At 41.1% G+C, this 20,470-nt stretch overlaps 2 protein-coding genes across 2 annotated transcripts; one reads left to right on the top strand and one right to left on the bottom strand.

Annotated features, from left to right (window-relative positions):
• The first annotated feature begins 833 nt into the window (after nucleotides 1-833).
• LOC126987733 (vitamin K epoxide reductase complex subunit 1-like) lies at nucleotides 834-9,743 on the top strand. The gene is made up of 3 exons (XM_050844976.1): nucleotides 834-1,229; nucleotides 3,123-3,232; nucleotides 3,459-9,743. Exons 1-3 carry the CDS (start codon nucleotides 1,039-1,041, stop codon nucleotides 3,671-3,673), a joined length of 516 nt encoding a protein of 171 aa, XP_050700933.1. The 5' UTR covers nucleotides 834-1,038; the 3' UTR covers nucleotides 3,674-9,743.
• A 1,215-nt stretch (nucleotides 9,744-10,958) lies between these two features.
• LOC126987731 (DDB1- and CUL4-associated factor 13-like) lies at nucleotides 10,959-19,131 on the bottom strand. The gene is made up of 9 exons (XM_050844972.1): nucleotides 18,818-19,131; nucleotides 17,540-17,736; nucleotides 17,097-17,294; nucleotides 16,059-16,245; nucleotides 15,725-15,869; nucleotides 14,214-14,376; nucleotides 13,933-14,079; nucleotides 13,052-13,215; nucleotides 10,959-11,809 (listed from the first exon to the last, which is right to left on the bottom strand). The coding sequence occupies exons 1-9, from the start codon at nucleotides 18,894-18,896 to the stop codon at nucleotides 11,689-11,691; spliced, it is 1,401 nt and encodes a 466-aa protein (XP_050700929.1). The 5' UTR covers nucleotides 18,897-19,131; the 3' UTR covers nucleotides 10,959-11,688.
• Between the last annotated feature and the right edge of the window lie 1,339 nt (nucleotides 19,132-20,470).

The raw sequence follows: 20,470 nt of genomic DNA on the forward strand, positions 1-20,470 counted from the left end.
AAAAGCTTACACACACACACACACACACACACACACACACACACACACACACACACACACACACACACACACCTCTTTTCCCGTATGTCACAACTAGGTAAATACACAACTAGGTAAATACACAACTAGGTAAACACACACACACACACACACACACACACACACGTTATATAGAGATAAATGTATTGGCTATATAGAAGGAAAATAAATCATTAACAAGCTTAGAGTAAAACAATATCGAAGGTATGGGAAGTGAAACGGCAATGCGGGGTAAAAACAAAAATGGGAAATGGGTACAACAGTTTCAAAAAATAATGATTAAAAATTTCCAAAACGAGAAAAAACTTGTTATATAGATAAGCCGTTTGGTATGAAAATTTGCGAGACGCCGAACCTAACCCTAAGATCGTAAAGTTTGAGAATATAAAGTAACCTATTCTGAAAGTAGATAAATTTAGCAAGATGAGAGCATACGCTATCTACGCCTGGCCTCAGTGCGTTTACCTGCAACAATAAACTATCAATCAATCAATCTAATCTCCAGTCAGGAACCCGATGAACAGGATCATTCATAAATAAAAAAAAAATAGGTTAAAAAGCACCCAATCGTCGGTGTGTAATAAATTTAATAATACTTGTGCTACTTCCATATATATATCCTTAGTTGTATAATCACACTCCGTTCTGCCTGGGGGTTGGGATAGCATCAAGAAGACTATAGATGGCATGCTCCTCCCTTCTCCTTTATTGCTTACTTGCAACAATGAACTATCCATCAATAATAGGAGGTGAGGTAAGGAGGTGGGTGGTGTCAGCACGATAATGTATAAGCTCGTAGCCCCGCGGCCCTTCAGCTGTCACCCAACAACAACAACAACGGTGACAGCTGACCACCACCCCCGCACGCCCGGCACTGTACACCCCTGCCACCAGCTCCCGCGGCGCCCCTCTGCCTTACTGACTCCAGGGACACGCTAAGGGAAGGGAGGCGGTCTTTAGTGTGGGAATTCAAGTGGTCCAGTGCAACGCGACGGCAGGATGGGCGGGCAGGGCGGCGCTCCCAAGGCCTACCAGAAGATCCGCTATGGCATGATGGCCGTGTCCTGCGTGGGTATCATGCTCTCCACGTACGCCCTGCACGTGGAGGTGGCCAAGGAGACGGACAAGAGCTACCAGGCCATGTGTGATATCAGCACCCACGTCTCCTGTTCCAAGGTGTTCACGTCCAGGTGAGGGACTCCGCCTGACAGGTTAATTGCATTTCCTCTTACCTGGATTTCGGTTAAGATTCGTTTTAGGTCCGTGCCAGTATCTCATTACCTACCTTATGAAACATCAGTATCTCTTCATATATCTTTTCTACAAACCTTCAACAGACCTTTCCCTTGGAGCCATGCCAGGGTGAACCAGCAGGCAAAGAACCAAAAGGTCTCACCAACCAATGTGCCAGCCTATCCAAACTCATCAAACAACATAACATAATCCAATAAGACATAAGCTGGAAAGTGCATTGGGATTTCATTTCATATGGTCAGGGATAATAGTCGTAAAGCTTGTGGTCAAGAAAATCTTTAAGAGCAGCTTTGTGGCTCTCCTCTTCAGGCCTCTAAACCTAGCCCTCTGTCATGTGTTTATGCTTACGTTAACTTATTTGGATAGTGTTGATGAGAGGGTAGCTACCTCTTGCAAAGCTTATACCTACAATATGGATTTTTTATTGGTCCCTGAATGCAGTGCAGTAACAAATGTTGATAAATCTTAAGAATAGCGGCTCCTAGTGGGTGCACATTTAGGGCACGGTGTGGTGGTAATTACAACATTTCTAGCACGTACCACAGGGTTTTGACAAGCGAACAGGCGTGTTTATGTCACAAGAGGTGTATTTTTCCACGCAGGATCTTCCCTTTCTTCACCCCAGAGAAGGCAGTCTCATCGCCCATCAACTTAGAAGAAATTGTGAGGCCAGCGTGGAAAAATACACCCCTTGTGACATAAACACGCCTGTCCGCTTGTCAAAACCCTGTGGTACGTGCTAGAAATGTTGTGATTACCACCACGCCGTGTCCTAAATGTGCACCCGCTAGGAGCCACTATTCTTAAGATTTACCCAAATGTCATCCAGAAAATTGACAGGGGGGGTTGAGGGGGGCGAAGCTGCTCCATTAGGAGGGCTCACCCCCCATTAGGTAGGTTAAGTTAGGTTAGGTTAGTTTTGATTTTTTCGCCATGACGTGTGGGGGCGGTGGAAACACACAGTGTGGGACGGGACAAGGCGGCAGCAGGGTTGGTCCACTACGCGGGCCAGTGGTAGCGGGTGGGAGCCGGGCGGCAGTGGGTGCACAACAGGCATTGAACTGTCAATCATTTAGTGATTTCCACAAAAAATACCATCTCCCTAATAAAAAGCATCATATTTTGTTTAGAAATAAGCAGCCAGTGTCCCAAAAATAGTAGGCTACCTTCTCATCAATAATCCCTTTTTATTTTTCCATTCATTCCTCCACACTCATTAATATTCTGGCAGTTACTGAAATGTGACTTCTTGGAAATCCCAGTCACAATACAGCCTTGATCAAAGAGAGACCTAGATTAGAGATAGACATCCAGGAGGTATATACATTTAAACATGGAAAATACATTTACAATCACAGTATAGTATTTGAGAATAGGAATAGGAAGAATAGAATAGGAAGGGGAAATTAGCTAAAGTTATAATCTGAGAAAAATGCATAACCCATAGCCAGCTAGCCAGCCATGTCGGGGCCAGGGAAGCTTGATTTGACTTGCCTTATTTACCTGCAATTTTCAGTAACAAAGAGGTGAACTCATCATCAGCTATAGAAGAAATTAGGGTGCTGCAGGTGGTACAAAAAAATACCGTTTTCCTTTGGTGGTGAACGTTTTTTTGAGTGTCTCACATATTTGGCAGTGAACAGCTTGTTAAGTATTAGCTTCCCATGCTGTACTAATGTTTGTATATTGGTAATGTACTCTTCTCTACCTAGTTTGTTGGTATGTAATGTAATGTAATGTTCTTATTTTCCTTAGATGAATATTACCTTGAAAGAATTGGCACTTTTGGAGCAGCAAATTAACAGGTTGTGGTTTGCTTCGCTCCACAGGTATGGCCGAGGATTTGGACTCATTGGGAAGCTGCTTGGTGAGGACCACATTCTTAACCAACCAAACAGCATCTTTGGCATTCTCTTTTACTGCATAGTCATCATTCTTGGTAAGAGGCTCATGGTTTATTTAATAGATTCAAACAAGCTTAGTAGATGCATTCCCTGTGCATAAGTTGTAGTAAACAGGGAACGTAAGGAGGAGGAGGGTATTAAGAGATGATACCCCACTGTGGATATTCATGCATTGATATTTATCTAAAAGCTTGAAACAGTTGCGGAGAAAGAAGATATGTTTATTTGTTTTAGTGTTTACTACTGTTTATCTTATTTCAGGTGAAGCGAAGTCTTTCAAGCTGGCAAAATTCCAGTTTGGTCTTGTTGCTTCATCAAACTTCATGAGCATGTACCTGGCCTACCTCCTCTATTTTGTGCTGAGCGACTTCTGCTTGGTTTGTGTCAGCACCTACATCGTTAATATTTTCCTGACAGTTCTGGCCTTCAAACGCCTCTCAGCACTTCAGAGGATTGTGAAAGTTAAGTCCAAGTAATGTGGATGAAAATAGAGAATTACAACTCTAAGGAGTATAATGAGAAAGTCTACTAGTATATGGCATTGTTTAGAAATTACAAAGATACATGTATTCACTAGTGGAAAGAGATGCTAGTTTATGTTTAATTAAATATAGAATTATGTAAGATTCTATTTAAGGTTGTAGGACAGTCCTTTTGGGAAATTATGCTAGACGAACCAATACCCTGTGATCCTCATTGAGACCCTTGGCAGGCTAGATGATTGGAAGGCACAGCCATGACTAACAGTAAAGCCTCTCTTTATTGGTCTGACAATTGCTGTGGAAACATGGGTTATGAAAAAGGAAAATTTTGATGCATAAGAAATGCTACCAAGCATTAATGGCGCCACTATAAACAATTGCCTGCGCCATGATGGGCTCGGGCAGACCATCAGGCCCCAATGTAATAGCCTACCGGCGCTATAGGCCACATGTAGAAAAAAGAAAAGAAAAAGGAACAACTTTACTCTGCTGCTTTTCAACATTGATGTCTGTCTTTGCTTGTGTGACTTATAGTACTCCATGGCAAGCCTTTTTGACTAAAGTTGGCTGTTAGTGATATTGGCCGCACATGGGTAAACTTTGACCAATGGTTGTTGCAAAGTCAGTCATTGGAGGAACTTGAACTTGAAGCTTGTTGTTTACCATTCCAAGTGCTCACCATACAGCCACCGCCCATTTTGATTTACATTTAGGTTGAAGATTTATAAGCAAGCATGAAAGGCAGAGCAAATTAAATGCCCTAAATAGATGTAACAAGGGCTTTAACAGAAGGAAGAAAATAACTGATAGATATATAGGTAGGTCAACAAAATTAGTTCTTTTCTCACAGCTTGAGTTTGAGAAGGCTAGGTCATGTTTTAGTGATCTCAGTCACTGCCTCTCCAGGAAGGTGTCAGAGGTAGTCTAAAATATCAATATTTATATATAATGACTTCAGTAAGTATTTAACAAGGACCTCTTCAGAAAGTAAAATGTCATAACAGTTAGTGTAAGCCTTGAGGCTGGCTTAAGTCGTCTTAGTTACAAGGTGAAGAGTTTAGGAAGTTTAGGGTTGTAATGTGATATCAGACGGGCCACGTCACTGGTGGAGTTCAAGAGGGTTTCATATCGGGCAATATCAATGCATTCTTAGCTTTTTAGTTTTCTGTTTGAGGGTGGATTATATTTATCTTGTATTCCTTTTCAAGGATACCAATGGGGTATTACACAAGTTTTGGAAAGATTTGAATTCTTCAGAGTTTATATTATATAATATGCAATGAGTGAGACTGACAAATGTCAAAATGATGCTCAAGAATCATTACCCTCCTCATATCATTGTAAAGGTAAAGTCTGTTGCCATACATTATCATGGCCCACATTACAGACAGAGTAAAGAATTTGACCATTTGGTGAAGGAAGAGGATAGGTGGGAGCCACAGTGACTAGTATGCACAGTGTGGTAGCAGTTACCTCACTCAAAGCTCAGATAGTGTTTGCAGGTTAAGAGTTGATGAGTACTGTTCAATACATTACCTGGGATTCCTTGAAGTTCAAATGCATACTGAAAATATTGAACCATCTTGTTCTATTTAGTGCATATTAGTCCTTTTAATACATTTTTGTAGAAGCATTGTGGAAAGGGATGTATGGCAATGTGTGTACATTCAGACATGCATCAACACATTTATAAACAGCGATGCACAGAAAGTCACGGTCTCAGTATTGCTACATTATCAGTAAACACTTGGGTTTTCCCAGTAAAGGGAGGTGTTACTGTGTTTGCCTGTTCACAGTCATGGAAGTGTTCCCTGTAATGTTGGTGTCTGAACAATGTACCGTTGTATCAATTTAGCTGTACCTGTAGTTGCATGGGTGATCTTATCACTCAGGGTGTCTGTAGTTAGTCCATGTGTGAGAACCGTCCATCTCTGTCACAGCACATCATGACACTGGTGGTGTCTGGGAGTGGAGGGTTTGGCACCACTCAAGTCTTCCCCGTCAAGCTTAAAGTCTAGCAAGGATGTTGGATGTGATGCAGCTATTTGTTCGTGCACTTCATTTACCTTATATTGTGTGTATGTAAATGTGGCTCATTTACATGAGCTGTATATTTTCCTATAAGCTAAATCTTTACTTTTTTATGTCTAGACCCACCCATTTTGTTCATTGTGGGAATTGAGGTCATGGATCACGATGTACAGATAGTTACCAATATATGTGTTGATATATGTATTTACAATATATAGCATATTTATGTACGTATATATGCCAGACAGCTTATTACTCAACTTCTGATGGGTCTTGGAAATGTGTAAAGGTTTTCATGGCATGGAAACAAAGAAATGTTCCTGCAGTCATGTTGCTTTCCATTCACAAGTTTATTGAAGTAAATGATTGTTAGGTTTCTTGATTAGTAGTTTATTCTTTATACTTTATAAGTATACTCTTTAAATAGTAGGTACTCATGATTTGTGGGATCAGAAATTTGTCATCAAATTATATTAAATATTGTGGAGCAAGTAAAGAAACCAGACTGTATTCTTGCAGTTCCACAATTTTGTGTGGTGCACGCAGGCATTTCTTAAACTTGGGCTCGTGTGACCCAGCAAAGCGTATCATTGGAAAGCTCTTAAGTCAGGGACCTCATAAAAAATGTTGCCATTTTAATTATAAGAAGAAGAATCATAAGAATAACCATCCAGAGAGAGTGCACAGAGCAACAGAAGAAGCAGAAACAAACTTTGTCACTAGGACGCAGGTTTTATTGACGCTCATGTATAATTGCTGTAATTTTTATATTGACGGATTGATATGCTGTGTAGCAATGGTGAAATTGTGTTGCAGTTTTAAAGTTTTAAAGTAAAGGGCAGTATAGCTACAATGGCAATCTATTGAGACTTCCATCTCAGTCCTGCACAAGCTTTGCCTCTTCATGTAGACCTATCAGTGGAGTGGATGTTAGTGGGCAGTGTAACATTTCTTTCTACTGCTCTTCTGTCTCTTACTTGTTGCAACCATTTACCATTATGTATTTTACCTGTTGCAACTATTTTTCATTCAGTGGTTGTCCAACAAGTCTTAAGGATCAACAGAGCTTCATCAAGGTCACTCACTGGTTTCTGCAAACAGTCCATCAGTCTTTCTGTGCTACTCTTAAAAGGTTGTGAAGAGGATCAATAGTTAGTATGTTAGTAGTCTTAATGATTTGTAACATTCTGTTCCTGACATGGTTTTGTAGTGAGGGAGTAACCAGACCAGAGGTTGGTGCCAGATGCCAGGAGGAGGGACCTTGTGACCACCTCTTTCACCTCAGGTTTATGTCCCTGATCCAACAATTTTTTTCGTGGCCCTAACCCTCATTTTTTCCCCAATTTGCTTTTTGTCCAAATAGCCCTTAAAAACCTTTAGAATGAAAAGTGCAAGTAAAATGGTTGTCTTTCATCTTGAGTACTATATGGAGTCAGTTCAACTCTTCTGTGGCCTTTGACATATCATTTTATATCAGCTCCAACATTTGTTTAGTATTCATTCAAGTTAAATCACATATGATTTACTCCGTCCATGAGTATAAACAGCAGCTATGGATTGCTAAGACTGCACAGTAAATGAAAACAAAAATTTGTCAAGTATGGAAAACTGTCCTTTCACCATTGTCTAGTATTCCATCCATAAGACTCAGAATTTCAAAGCAATGCTGTCTCACAGGTCATTCCTATTATAGCATTGTACTTCGGTATATTTGTGCCAAATTTCTGATATTAAACTAGAGAGCTTAAAAGTGCACATAGTGGTGACCTTCCTGATGATCTCGGTAAACTCAGCTGGTTAATGAGGGACCTTTGATATTGGTTAACATGAGGAAAATCATAACATTTTTTTAACTTACCTGAATTTCAGTAATATGTACCCTGCTTTTGGTTACTTGAGTCAGTTAGTAAGGACTCTGGTTATAGTGTACAGGTATACAAAGTATTATCAGTGCTTTATGTACCATATCACTGGTTTGTTCATAAGATGCAGGTCATCAGATTCTTAGACATTGTTTCTGTATGTATATTAAAGCAATCTGTTTTGTGACTGGTGGAGGTGATCCCCATGCAGTACACATGGTTTAAGGGTCATAAGTGGCAGAGAGGCCGCACACAGTAAACACATGTTGGTAGTTCTATCAGTAGTCGGGAGGTCACATGCAGTTAACACATGCTGAGAATGTAACAATGTTCCTGCTATTTTTCTTAGGAGATAGTCGGCTTGCACATATCTTGCTGTCAGTCTTTGTGCCATTCCACACTGAAATGCATTTATTAGTCACCTAACATGATGATTTGAGGAAGTGGGTTAGTAGTGCATCTGGATCATAAGATCAGGGTGAATGGATGAGTTTTAGGTTTGATAAAAAATAGGAGTAAAAGTGAGAATTGCAGAGAATTGTAAAGGAAAAATAACACCTCTCTGTCTCGAGGCCGATGATCATTCAAATAAAGCAGATCACTTCACTCATATGCTCTGCTTTTTACTCTTGCAATATTCTAAACAGGTAGTCACCTTTACAATTACAGCAGCACTTAGTAAATAATGCTACCTGGCTGTTATATAATTTTAGTTAAAACAGTTCTTGCTTTCGGCCTAGTCATGATTTGAACAGCCGTGGTCACAGAAATATAATGTAATGAACTCTTGTAAATAAAACCCACACCGGCAGACGAAAGATGTGTATTTTGCCAAATGTTTTGCTTGACAATGCTGCCATCTTCAGTGGGTTGAAGGATAGAAGAAGGGAAAGTAAGCACAGACTCCCTTTTGTACAAAGACGAACAAGTAAACCCGAGAGGTCCGTCTGTGTGTACAAGGTGATCTGTACTTACCTTCCCTGCTTCCACTCCCCCTAGCCACTGAAGACAACAGCAGTGTCCACAGAAACTGTCAGGTAAGATACACTTTGTTTGTCTTCCAGTGTGGATTCAGTTCACAAAGATGGTCACACAGTGTAATTATCTAAGTCTGCAATAAACTACTGTAATAAAAAATTCCAAAGTTTGCAAGATTAACTCGGTCTCAATACTTAATAGCTTCTGCTAAAGTAAATGTTATTTTTCCATTTGACACAGTGAGGTAATTATTCCTTAAGAGCCTAGCAGCTTGAGGACTGTGTTCCACCTAATAATGTCAGGGCAGAGGCTCATAATTGTATCTTTCCTGCATTGTGTTCACGAATAGCTAAGAGAAAGATTTCGGTCCAGCTTAGTGGTTTTGTAAAGTGTGAGTGGTGATGCCAGTGCAAAGGTGTGCATTGAGGCCAGTCAAGGAATTTATTTCCATTGCAGCGTCAGTCATATAATTTCAGCCTTTGTGTTGAGGTTGAGCAGAAGGATCACCTCGCCTGGGCATCATGCTGTCATCCAGCATAAGTAAAAAAGTGTTACTTTGCACACAGGTGCAACATTTTTGCTGAAACTAGCCTTACCTGCCACCTAACATTGCAGTTGTGGCATTTAGAGTTCCAAGCACACAACATGGATGTATGTGAACAGTATTTCTAGTTTCTGGCAGGGTATTTTAGGTGTGAATGTATCAAATGATGACACTTTTAAGCATGCTGACTCCTCATGATCACAAATGTTTATAGTTTCTGTTGTTTCAGCAGTACCTGTTAATGTGAGAAGTATTTGGCCTGTGTTGTACCAATGTCACTGTGATGTGCCAGGGCCCTGGCCAAGGGCCGCCCTGTCCTGGGAGTGGTAAGTGTTGGCTGGATGGCTATGTAGATGCCTTGACCCGGCGTGTGCGTCCTCATGATGCTTCCAGAGGACTGTAATTAAGTGCTGCCAATCTCTTGGAGGTATGTTGGGGTGGATTGACTAGACTGTCAATGACCCATGATGCTGGTGTAGTTTAGTGGCTGTATGTGGCTGTGACACACACACAACACACCCTTGGCTAACAGATCTCCAATTGTCCCCAACTTGAGCTTCCTGTTGTTGTTACTAACATTTCCCATACTTTGTTAGTACATGTATGTAGATATGTAAATTGTGGCAGTATAAACTAAATAACTTGCTAATGGTGATTTCTTTCTTCCACTGAACCTGATCGTTTTGTCCAGAGCTTTATCAGGAGGTTATTACCCTTATGATTGTGTTTAGTTACAAGACTTTAAGCACAACACTAACCCTGTATATTTTCACACCCCTTCCATTAGATTGGTTTTTGGTCCCAACATCTATCATTTACTTCTAACTTTACATTCTGCTGATTCCCCTTGCAGACTCACCACATCTTAAAGAGTAACATTTCCCTCTCCATGAATCCTCACAATCCATTTGCTATGACCATCTTGCAATAGCTTCCAGCTCACTTCTCCATAGTACCGCATCACCTTCCATACGTCACCATGTCTTTTCTCCACCTTAATGTTTGTTTATTTGATTATGGTGCTATATGACATGTCAGGCACAATTTAGTTTCCATTCACTCACACCAAATACATCCCCTTGGTACATTTGTATCTTGTGTGTGTACGTTTTATCATTTCCACATTTTCCTCTCCTCAGTTGCAAGTTGGTCTGATTTTGGAGCCTGTGTGTTATTATGGACAAAACTGCCTGATGCCAGAAACCATAGTAATAATGACTACACAAGGCTGGACATTGATCAAAGGAAATCTTCAAGCAGCTTTGTGTTTGTGAACACCCTATGAGGAACTGGGCAGCCATTTTAAAGGTTGGGGTACAAGTATATTTATGTATACATCCAAACCACTTCACCTCGGACTCGACTGTTCTTTAGACAAAGATGAAGACTTAGTTCTTTCCTGAGAACTGTCAGTCCTAGATGGAGTCTTCTTGGGCATACAAAGACGTGGTTTGTGTGTAAATATATTTACACCACCACCGTCTTTCAAGCATTTTACCCACTTCCTCATAGAATGCTCACGAACACCAACTTGCTTTACATTTTCCTTTGTTTGGTGCCCTGTCTTGAAAAGTTCAATCATCTTAACTGCTCTCAGACATATCTTTGTCCATAATGCCTGTCCAAAAGGCTCCAAGCCAGAGCCTAGAGGAAAATACAGAATGAACAGGACACATTCACTTACAAGCTACATGAGCACTGAGGGTGTTTGGTGTGAGTTGGGTAATATGATATCACCTGCTGGTTGGCACAATGCATTGGTTCATATTAACAAAAAGAACAGGTGAGGTACTTTTTAGTGACTGATTTCTGGTGAGTGAGGTGCTAAACTGTAGATAAGTGGTGGATGCAAACATACAAAGAATTATGAAAGGTAACACTTTAATATATAACCATATTGTACAAAACTCTCACACATACACAGAGAAGGATTAAATATACCCGAGTTTCAATTCAGACCCTTCAGATTGTATGGGGTCACAAGAGTGCACGACCTCTCCCCCAAGAGCCTGCCTTAATTACGTGTTTTTCATGCCAAGCCAAACACAGAGCTACTTGGCTTTCATTTAATTTGCAAAGGCAGTCACGTGAGAAGTGTGTGTATTCCAATTAACCCAGAAGCAGGGACGGGCCAAATTTGTGGCTTTACCGTGTAGCAGTGACGGGCCAAATTTGTGCCATGATATAAACCCCCCAAAATAGATGATACATAATCTGATCACAAATGCTTTGATATATATTATGAAATGATTTGTGTGAGGGATGATTTTTTCTCATTTATCTCACTTAGAGGGACCATTAAGAAACATGATCCCCGCTGCTACCGGGTTAAGTTGATAAAAGCTATTTGACAATTCATCCAATGTTTATATTATTAAGCTCTGTTTATGTGAATTATGAAAAAAAGTGAAAGGTTCATTTTGTAACCGTAGAGGAAGGTTTATGGTAAACAACCTATTATTGCATTTTAAGGAAATTTTAATTTAAAGGGCTTGATATATTTCTCCTCACAGATTACATACTTGTTCAAGCTACTGTCATTTGCTTGATTAAGTCAGTTATGATTGCCTTTCTCAATTAAACCTTATCATTAACTAATCAGCTGAGGTTCCCGGCAGGTTGGTGTCCTCATCCTGGAGCCCCACCACAACCTTCCGCCGGGCAGGAACGTGAGGCACCTCCCCGGCCTTGGAGTGTTTCCGTCTGTTGGCCTCTCTGGCGGGGAAAAAGCAAGGGTGTTACGTAACGCCTCAAAGGAGAAAGAAAAATTCACACATTTGAATTAGGTACTTAATCTTTCAGTATTTCTCTGTTCACCATTGAATATGGATGTTGAGAAGTCAAATCTTGAATCTTTCCATTGATTTTTATAATTTAACTGTCATATATCTGCTTGACAAGTCAACTGGCTAGTCTGTGCCACCACAAGCCAAACAGCCACCACTACGTCAGGTGGTGGCTGCGTATACTCTCTTGCTATCCCTGGGGCTGCTGGACTTATAGGCCCAATGACCAACCTGCCCTTGTAGCACTCTGTGGAGGGGGGCATTGAAGAGTGAATTTATATGACATCCAGTACTTTTGACAGGTCTGGTTGGGGCAGGAGAGCACCCCTGCTGAGTACTCTGGGCATCTATCTATCTATCTATCTATATCTATATCTATCTATCTATCTATATATATATATATATATATATATATAGATATATATATATATATATATATATATATATATATATATATATATATATATATATATATATATATATCAAAGGTGTTACCTCTCTCTCTCTCTCTCTCTCTCTCTCTATATATATATATCAGGACCCCACAGGCACATAGCCCCCCGAACCCCCACCCCCTGACACATAAAAGGTGTCTTCCCCCCCACCCCCTCTCTTTCTTGACCCATTCAACCACTCCATTCGTCGACCAGTCTGAAAGAGGGATTGAACAACTGGGTGGCTGTGCTCTGACTGCCTAGGTCAGGATTTGAACCCAAGCCTGTGTATAAGTAGGCAGGTGTGCTAACCACTACACCACTGAGGTGCATATGAGATGGAGATAGCAATGAAAGCATGTGTGAAAATTTTGGTATGAGTGTAACAGCAAAGGTAGTGGATTGTAGCGGGGTTGAATGTTGTGAGGGAACAGGGTGTTAAAGATAAAGGTTGATGGATAGGAGAATGGCTAGCCTGGAGACATTATTGGTGAAAACTGTATGTTTTGTCTAGGTGGAGTATATTCTCCATGAAGACAAAACATACAGCTGTCACTAATAATGTCTCCTAGGTACCTATGCTACAATCTGCCAACCTTTAACACCCTGCTCCCTCACATCACTCAACCCCTCTACAGTCCACTACCTTTGATATCACACTCATACCAAACTTTTCGGACTGAAAGGCACCATTTGCCACGGGTCCTGAATTACTAAGGTACAGTGATAATGCATACTTCCTGGCCCGGCTCTCCTTCATGACGCGGTGTTCATTCTTGGCGTTGTAGATGTGTTTGGGTAAGTGGCGGTGACGAGCAATTCTGCGCACCTCAGGGAAGTGTCCATATTTCTTTTTCAGCTCTTCAGCATAATTGATGGCGTAACGTTCCCGAGCACGCATCTGGGTAAGAGGTAATGATAAGTGTTGGCTCTAAAATGATGCAGAATACATTTCTTAACCCGGTAGCAGCGGGGATCATGTTTCTTAATGGTCCCTCCAAGCGAGTAAAATGAGAAAAAATCACCCCTCGCACAAACCATTTCATAATATATATCAAAGCATTTGTGATCAGCTTATGTATTATCTATTTTGGGGAGGTTATATCATGGCACAAATTTGGCCCGTCGCTGCTACCGAGTTAAACGACACCTTGTAGACAAATCTAACTAATAATTCAATAAATTTTCAACAGGACTTTTGTTTTATTCATATATCCTGACACTGTAGAAGCAAACATATTACAAATGGACTTACAGACCTTACGATTATTGATATATTTATATATGAATACCCTAAAATGAACATGCTTGTAAAATTAAGGATATTTTATGGAACAACTAATGAACGTGGAGCATGTGCCTGGGGGGTGCATTGCTTCACTCACTCATTGCCTCTACTACTGACACCTCCTGAGCAAGCTCCCACAATGGTGCCCTATCCATCTCAATTATTGCTTTCATTTTATCATTAAACATTTTCTTTTTACTTAATGGTGCTGTAGCAAAGGCAGTCTTTGTAACCAAAAAGACAACCTAAGCCTTTTACTAAAGCTGTGTTGGGCTGCCCATAACTAATGCAAATATTACAATAAGAATACAAACTGTTAGTAATACTTACAACTCCCATTTTTTCATTAGACTTTGCCTTCCACACTCTGACATTGTGATCTGAGGAGCCTGAGAGGATGTACTTGTTGTCTCCCGACCAAAGGACGCAGCTGACCTTGAACATCCTCTTTGTGTGATAAACATCCCGGCTGTGGCCCTGAAGCCAAATGAACAACATCATTAATCGTACTCTAACATGAGCAACAAAACTTTAAATTTTGCACATGCATGTGAGTTGTTTTTCTTAATTCATAAAAATGCAGTGCCATACCAAGCGCTGTCTTGTCTTACCTCATCTGTCCTGAATATCCTGATGGACTTGTCATAGCTGGCAGTGCAGAACTCCTGACCAGTGGGGGAGTAGTCTATGTCAAGGACTGCTGCCGTGTGACCCTCATGGATGTTTATCACTTGTTGCTTTGTGTTCAACTTTCTTATGTCGAAGGAGTAAACACTGTTGGAAAAAGCAATAAATTAATCTACTTGCTCATCAGCTTCAACATGCTGCTGCACTAGGCAGAGAGACGATCAAAATAAACTAAAGGGCAACATCCATAAGAAGTGAACATCCCATAACAAACAAATATGACAAGGATTCATGCCATAGTAAGCTGAGGGCTGGTCACTGAACTGCACTCTTGCATAATATTCTTTGTTTTCTTCATCTCCGAGACAGTGACAGGTAAAGTTTCTTCACATCCTAACACACAATAAGACCCCCGGACTTGGTATCCTAGGGTGGGCAAGGTGAGCCCCTCCGGCATATGCCCCCATTGATTGACTGACTGAGTAATTGGGTTTTCAGTCAGCCTATCATTAACATTACTAATAGCAGGCAGGTTAAGCTGTTAGTTATCACTCTTGTACCACCTGTTACTTCATAAGATATTAACCATTACCCTTGAATTGACTCAAAATAGCCCATTATACATGTATCAAATGTTTTCATGTGCCTATTAATCAAAATGCCTGAAAGCAAATATATCTCATAATATAAAACACAATAACAGGCTAAACATTTCCAGAACCCTCACAGTAAAGTTTTCCAAAAGAATAAGGTATATAAGTGATCACAAGTACATATGAACTCACACTATCTAGAGTTCAACACAATCTGAACCTTGATAAAAAATTACTAAACGGAAAAGATCTGAGACCACAATGGGTGCTGTGAGGGCAGGCATGAGTTGGCACACATGCTTCCTCACTCATGCACTTTTCTTGAGCCTTGCTGACCGGCACTGCCAATCTTGGGGAATGCCTGAGGTCAAGGGAAGCATTAGAGAATACTGAGAAGAGCAACACTGTGAGGATTACTAGGAATTGGGACCAATAAAGAGCTCTGTGATGTAGGATTTGAGCTCCAGTGAGAAGAGACGGATTTGAGCTCCAGTGAGAAGAGACAAGGATAGGCATGTCAGGAGACTTGTTGAGAACATCCAACCTGCTTACTGAACTATGAAGAAGCTCCACTCTGAGCCACCCTTTCAGGTAAGCACAGTCCAAACAGCAGACGGTTGCCTAATGTCAGACTTGGACAGGCAGAGGGATCATTAGGCTGACTACATTGATCAGCTATACATCACAGACAGCAGACAGCTACCAACTACTGTGTTACAAATAGCAGAAGCAGATACTGATCCACCAACTGATGAAGCCCCACTCTCTTGAGGTCAAAGAGGCAATGGTATGGTTGAGGGGTGGAAAGTTAGTTGGTATTTGTAGCATCAGTGCAGGCATATTCTCAAATGATGATGAGGATAATTTCAAACAACTAAAGACACCATTTTCTCCAAACTTACTTGTAATCCTCACTGGCAGCTGTCAGAATGAAGGCTTCCATGGGGTTCCATGCTAATGCATTGATGCGCAAGTTCATCTTCAATTTTTTCACCTCTTTTGCCCTCGTGTCATACAGAACAATATTGTTTGCATAATCACTGGATGCTGTCATATCAAGGTAAATGGTTAGTCTTTCATTCTCTAGAAAATCTACAGTAAATATATCACTTATGTAACTTGTGTTCTGTATACCAAAGAAGTTTGTGTAATAAACCAAGATTTCATGCTCATTCTATGGCCAGGCTATCATGTTGGAGATGTGTTGTGCATAATAAACAAACACAGTATACTCACCAAAGAGGTCTGTCTCCACTGGGCTGAATTTGACACACACCACACTGGCATCATTTTTGTCTCCACTTGTGCTCCAGTCATAGGAGAACTTTGGAGCTTTGTTGGAGGCATCCCACAGCAGGACTCGCTCCCCGCAGGTGATGAACTCATTTTTGTGCCTGTGGTGACTGATGCCCGTCACAATTGTCTGGGGGAGGGGAGAAAATATTAAAGGATGAAAGACCAAATAAAATATATGCCTTATATTTTCCTCATTCCCCAGTGAGTTATGTTCCACTCCACAACATTAATACAATAATCTGAAAGATGTTACATGTCTCAAGGTATGAGCTATGAACTGTCTGAATGGTGAAACAGAAAACTTGCACAAGGAAGAAGGAATAAAACAGTAAAAGGTTTTCTAATAGTTATACTAGGGACAAAAATATAAGGGTTTAATCACCCATGAAAGGGGAGGAAGGAGTAAGTCTTAAACATAGTAACATGTAGAAGATTACTAACAGGAAACAAGACTTGATGACATAAAGACGTCTCATCAGCTCTCCTCCTCCTACTGATAGTCTTCTACCTCTTAAATTCTGCCGTGATGTTGCCTCTCTTTCTATCTTCTATCGATATTTCCACACTGACTGCTCTTCTGAACTTGCTAACTGCATGCCTCCCGCGGCCCTGCTGCACATGACTTTCTACTCATGCTCATCCCAATACTGTCCAAACCCCTTATGCAAGAGTTAACCAGCATCTTCACTCTTTCATCCCTCACACTGGTAAACTCTGGAACAATCTTCCTTCATCTGTATTTCCTCCTGCCCACGACTTGAACTCTTTCAAGAGGAGGGTATCAGGACACCTCTCCTCCCGAAATTGACCTTTCTTTCGGCCACCTCTTTTGATTCTTTTTTTGGGGGGAGCAGTAACGGGCTTTTTTTTATTATTGTTTCCTTTTTTTCGTGCCCTTGAGCTGTCTCCTTTGTTGTGAAAAAAATAAAAAAATAAATAAAAAATAAATTTTTACATAAACCCCACAAAGGTACTTACATCACTGAGCCAAGTATCAATGGGCAGATCTTGGTTTCCTTCCTTGGCCTTCTCAAGGGACCATTTCTTGATCGTCTTGTCATTTCCAACTGTGAAGAATGCATTCCCATCGGGAGCTGCTGTGATGGACCAGACCTGTCCATTGTGAGCCTGAACCGTCCACTCACAGTGTCTCTTGGAGATATCCCACAATCGAAGCTGCAAGATGAAACTCATGATAATCATTTGAAATTATCATATGAAGTTCAAATAAGCTATACCATGACACACTCCTCAAACAGTGTTTTCATACTTAGGGTACTACGAGCCACCATAGACCAATGAGCTTAGACCATTAGCTACTTTGAAAAAAGACAAAAATGCAAAGTAAAAATGGAAACTTAAACAAAATACAAATACTCATTACAATCTGTCATGCAGGCACTTGTAATAAATCAACACACCTCACCCTCAACCGTGCCAGTAAATGCACAAGAAAGACGTGTTGGGTGGCGGCAGATGGAGGACACCGCCTCAGTGTGTGTAAGGCTGCCAATGAACGGCTTGGCGAACACTCTCTCCAGCTTCACGGAATTCAGAGCCAGTTTATATTCTCTGCTGGCCTCAAAGGGATGTAGGGCTGGGTCATAATTTCTCTGCACTGTAATGAAAAGATGATTATTACTATCATTTCACTCCAAAAATTAAAACTAACTATTTAAAGGGAGAAAATATCAATACCGTCAATCTGATATTCCTATTCAGTAAACTGTCAAGGTATCCAAAAGCTTCACTACCTGTAAGTTTACAAATTATTTCCACTTTCACAGAAAATAAGTTCTTCAGGAATGAAAGTAAAAAGGGCAGAAATAGAAATGGGAGCAGGAATGTATAACAGGAATGTTAATAGATATCTATATAGTGACAAAATTGGTAGATTGGCAACTCTGGCCCCAGGATAAAAGATGACGAAACAGGTCACCCCACCATGTCATGATGCTTTCTCAGACTAATGAAAACCCACCTTGATCTAACATTTTTTTTATAGCATAGGAGGCAACTCAAAGATGAAAATAATAAAGCCAGGTTATGGTTCCAGCAAAGAAGTAACCTATCACTGCTGTAGATAGTAACCTAGTGCCACTAATAAAGCAACCTATCTCTATTAATATAGTAAACAATTAAAAACTGGTCACTTGCAATGGAAATAGCCATCAGTGATGATTACGTACCATATTACGTATATCAGAAAAATATGTTAACCATGAGTGAGTTGGGTGTAATTCTGGTTAAGTACTCTCCATGGAGCAGTGGTTAGCATGCCTGGTTATGACTGTGGGCACGGCTTTGAATCACGGCACAGGCAGGTGGCATGCAGCGCACTAAGCTGTTTACCCAGCCTTGGGGGTTAGACGATAAATGGGTACCTGGGGAAGGTATTCTGTGGTAATCCCCGACTTCACATTGGCCCGTGTCCCAGGGTCGTGGGTTCTTACCCACCACAGGCACTGGCACGGACCTAATACAAATCTTTACCAAATTAAACACCTGGTAGTGGGGAGGGCTATGAAGACCAGGGAAATTGTGGGGTAAAAGCAGCTATTGCAATGATGCTGTCTACCTGAAATGAAGCGTTTCTGTGCCGTACTTATGGCGAAAAAATATATTTTGTAATTAAAGCCACCAATGGCCGCGCCCTGTGGGCGACTGATCTGTGAGTGACTGATCCTCCGACGGCCCACCTTTGTGGATGTCATCCTTGGTCTCCCGCAGGTAGTGGTCGGGGTTGCGGGACAGCACGTTGATCTTCTTGATGGACATGACCGCCGGGAGGGAGGCTGCTGCCCCGTGCTGGCTGGCTTGTTCAAACACTTATTTGCCGGTGCTAGACCACTGCACTTCATCACTCCATATCCCTCAGCTTCATGAAATATTTGGCGGCGGTGAGATTAACGTGCGGGCACACAGGAGGAAAGAAACGTGACACTACGACTCAGCGACTCCGCACGTGGCGCCATGTAAACACCTCTTGGCCCGGGGCTGGGGCGCGGGGCTCCCGCTCTCCCTCTCCCTCTCCCTCGTCTACAGAATGGTCTAGGATAATATTGACGAAACCTTAGCCACCTCTGGCAAAGTTAATACTTACATCATGGATTTCTTTTTGGTCCCTGAATGCAGTGCAGTAACAAATGACTTCAGGAAAGGAGAAATGATCCAATTCAGGGACTATTTATTGTTGAAAATAGGGGATAATATTTCACGAAAGCGTCGCCTCCTCCGGCGGCGGCCATGGTGCCGTGTTGCGAGAAATACCTCCTCGCAGAAATGTCGCATATACATGAGGGGGGGGGTCCAATGGGGGCGGAGCCCCTTGGACCATGGCGACGATGGCAGCACACGGCCCAGGCTTCCCCGAGGCACCGAGACTCCCCAACACAACGAGCTCCGTGGCCACGAGGCAAAGGCATAGGTTGGCTTGTATCAATTTGCTTGTCTTCCCTCGCAAGTCTTTCATATATAATAATAATAATAATAATAATAATAATAATAATAATAATAATAATAATAATAATAATAATAATAATAATAATAATAATAATAATAATAATAATAATAATAATAATAATAATATATATATATACATATATATATATATATATATATATATATATATATATATATATATATATATATATATATATATATATATATATATATTATTTTTTTTTAAAGCAAACAACAAGGAAAAAGGGCAAAAAACAAAAAGCAAACAAAAAAAAGCCCGCTACTAAAACTAAAAAAATTCCAAAAAAAGATAGGAAAAGATAGGTGAGGTCTGAGACCTCCTCTTGAAAGAATACCCTCCTCTTGAGAATGCAGAAGAGGGAAGATACAGAAGATAGAAGACCAGCGTGAGGGATGTTTAGATGCGTGAGCTGGTTAACTCATTAACTCATGGTTTTGGACAGTAGGGAGGAGACACAGTATCAAGTGCGAGTGCAAAGAGTGCAGCAGGAGGGCCATGGAGGAGGGGAGGCATGCAGCAGCAGTCATGGAGAGCAGTCAGCGTGAAATAGAGAGAAGAGAGAGAAAGAGGCAACATTGCCGCGGAATTTAAGAGAGAAGACTATCAGTAGAGGAGAGAGCTGATGAGACGAAGAAGCTAAGCTCCCTCCTGTCCAAGAGCTGTGTGGTGTGGCCCCCCCACAGATGCATACTCCATACATACGTATGGACAACAAGGCCCCTATATATGGAGCAACTGAAGGGGGGAGGAGAAGAACTGAGAGACGTACAGAACGCCCAGCAGCCTCGAAGCTTGATTAGAGTAGAGATGATATGAAGTTTCCAGTTGAGATTTTGAGTTAAGGATAGACCGAGAATGTTTAGTGTTG

This window comes from Eriocheir sinensis, chromosome 66 (genome assembly GCF_024679095.1).
Source record: "Eriocheir sinensis breed Jianghai 21 chromosome 66, ASM2467909v1, whole genome shotgun sequence".
NCBI classification, from domain to species: Eukaryota; Metazoa; Arthropoda; class Malacostraca; order Decapoda; family Varunidae; genus Eriocheir; species Eriocheir sinensis.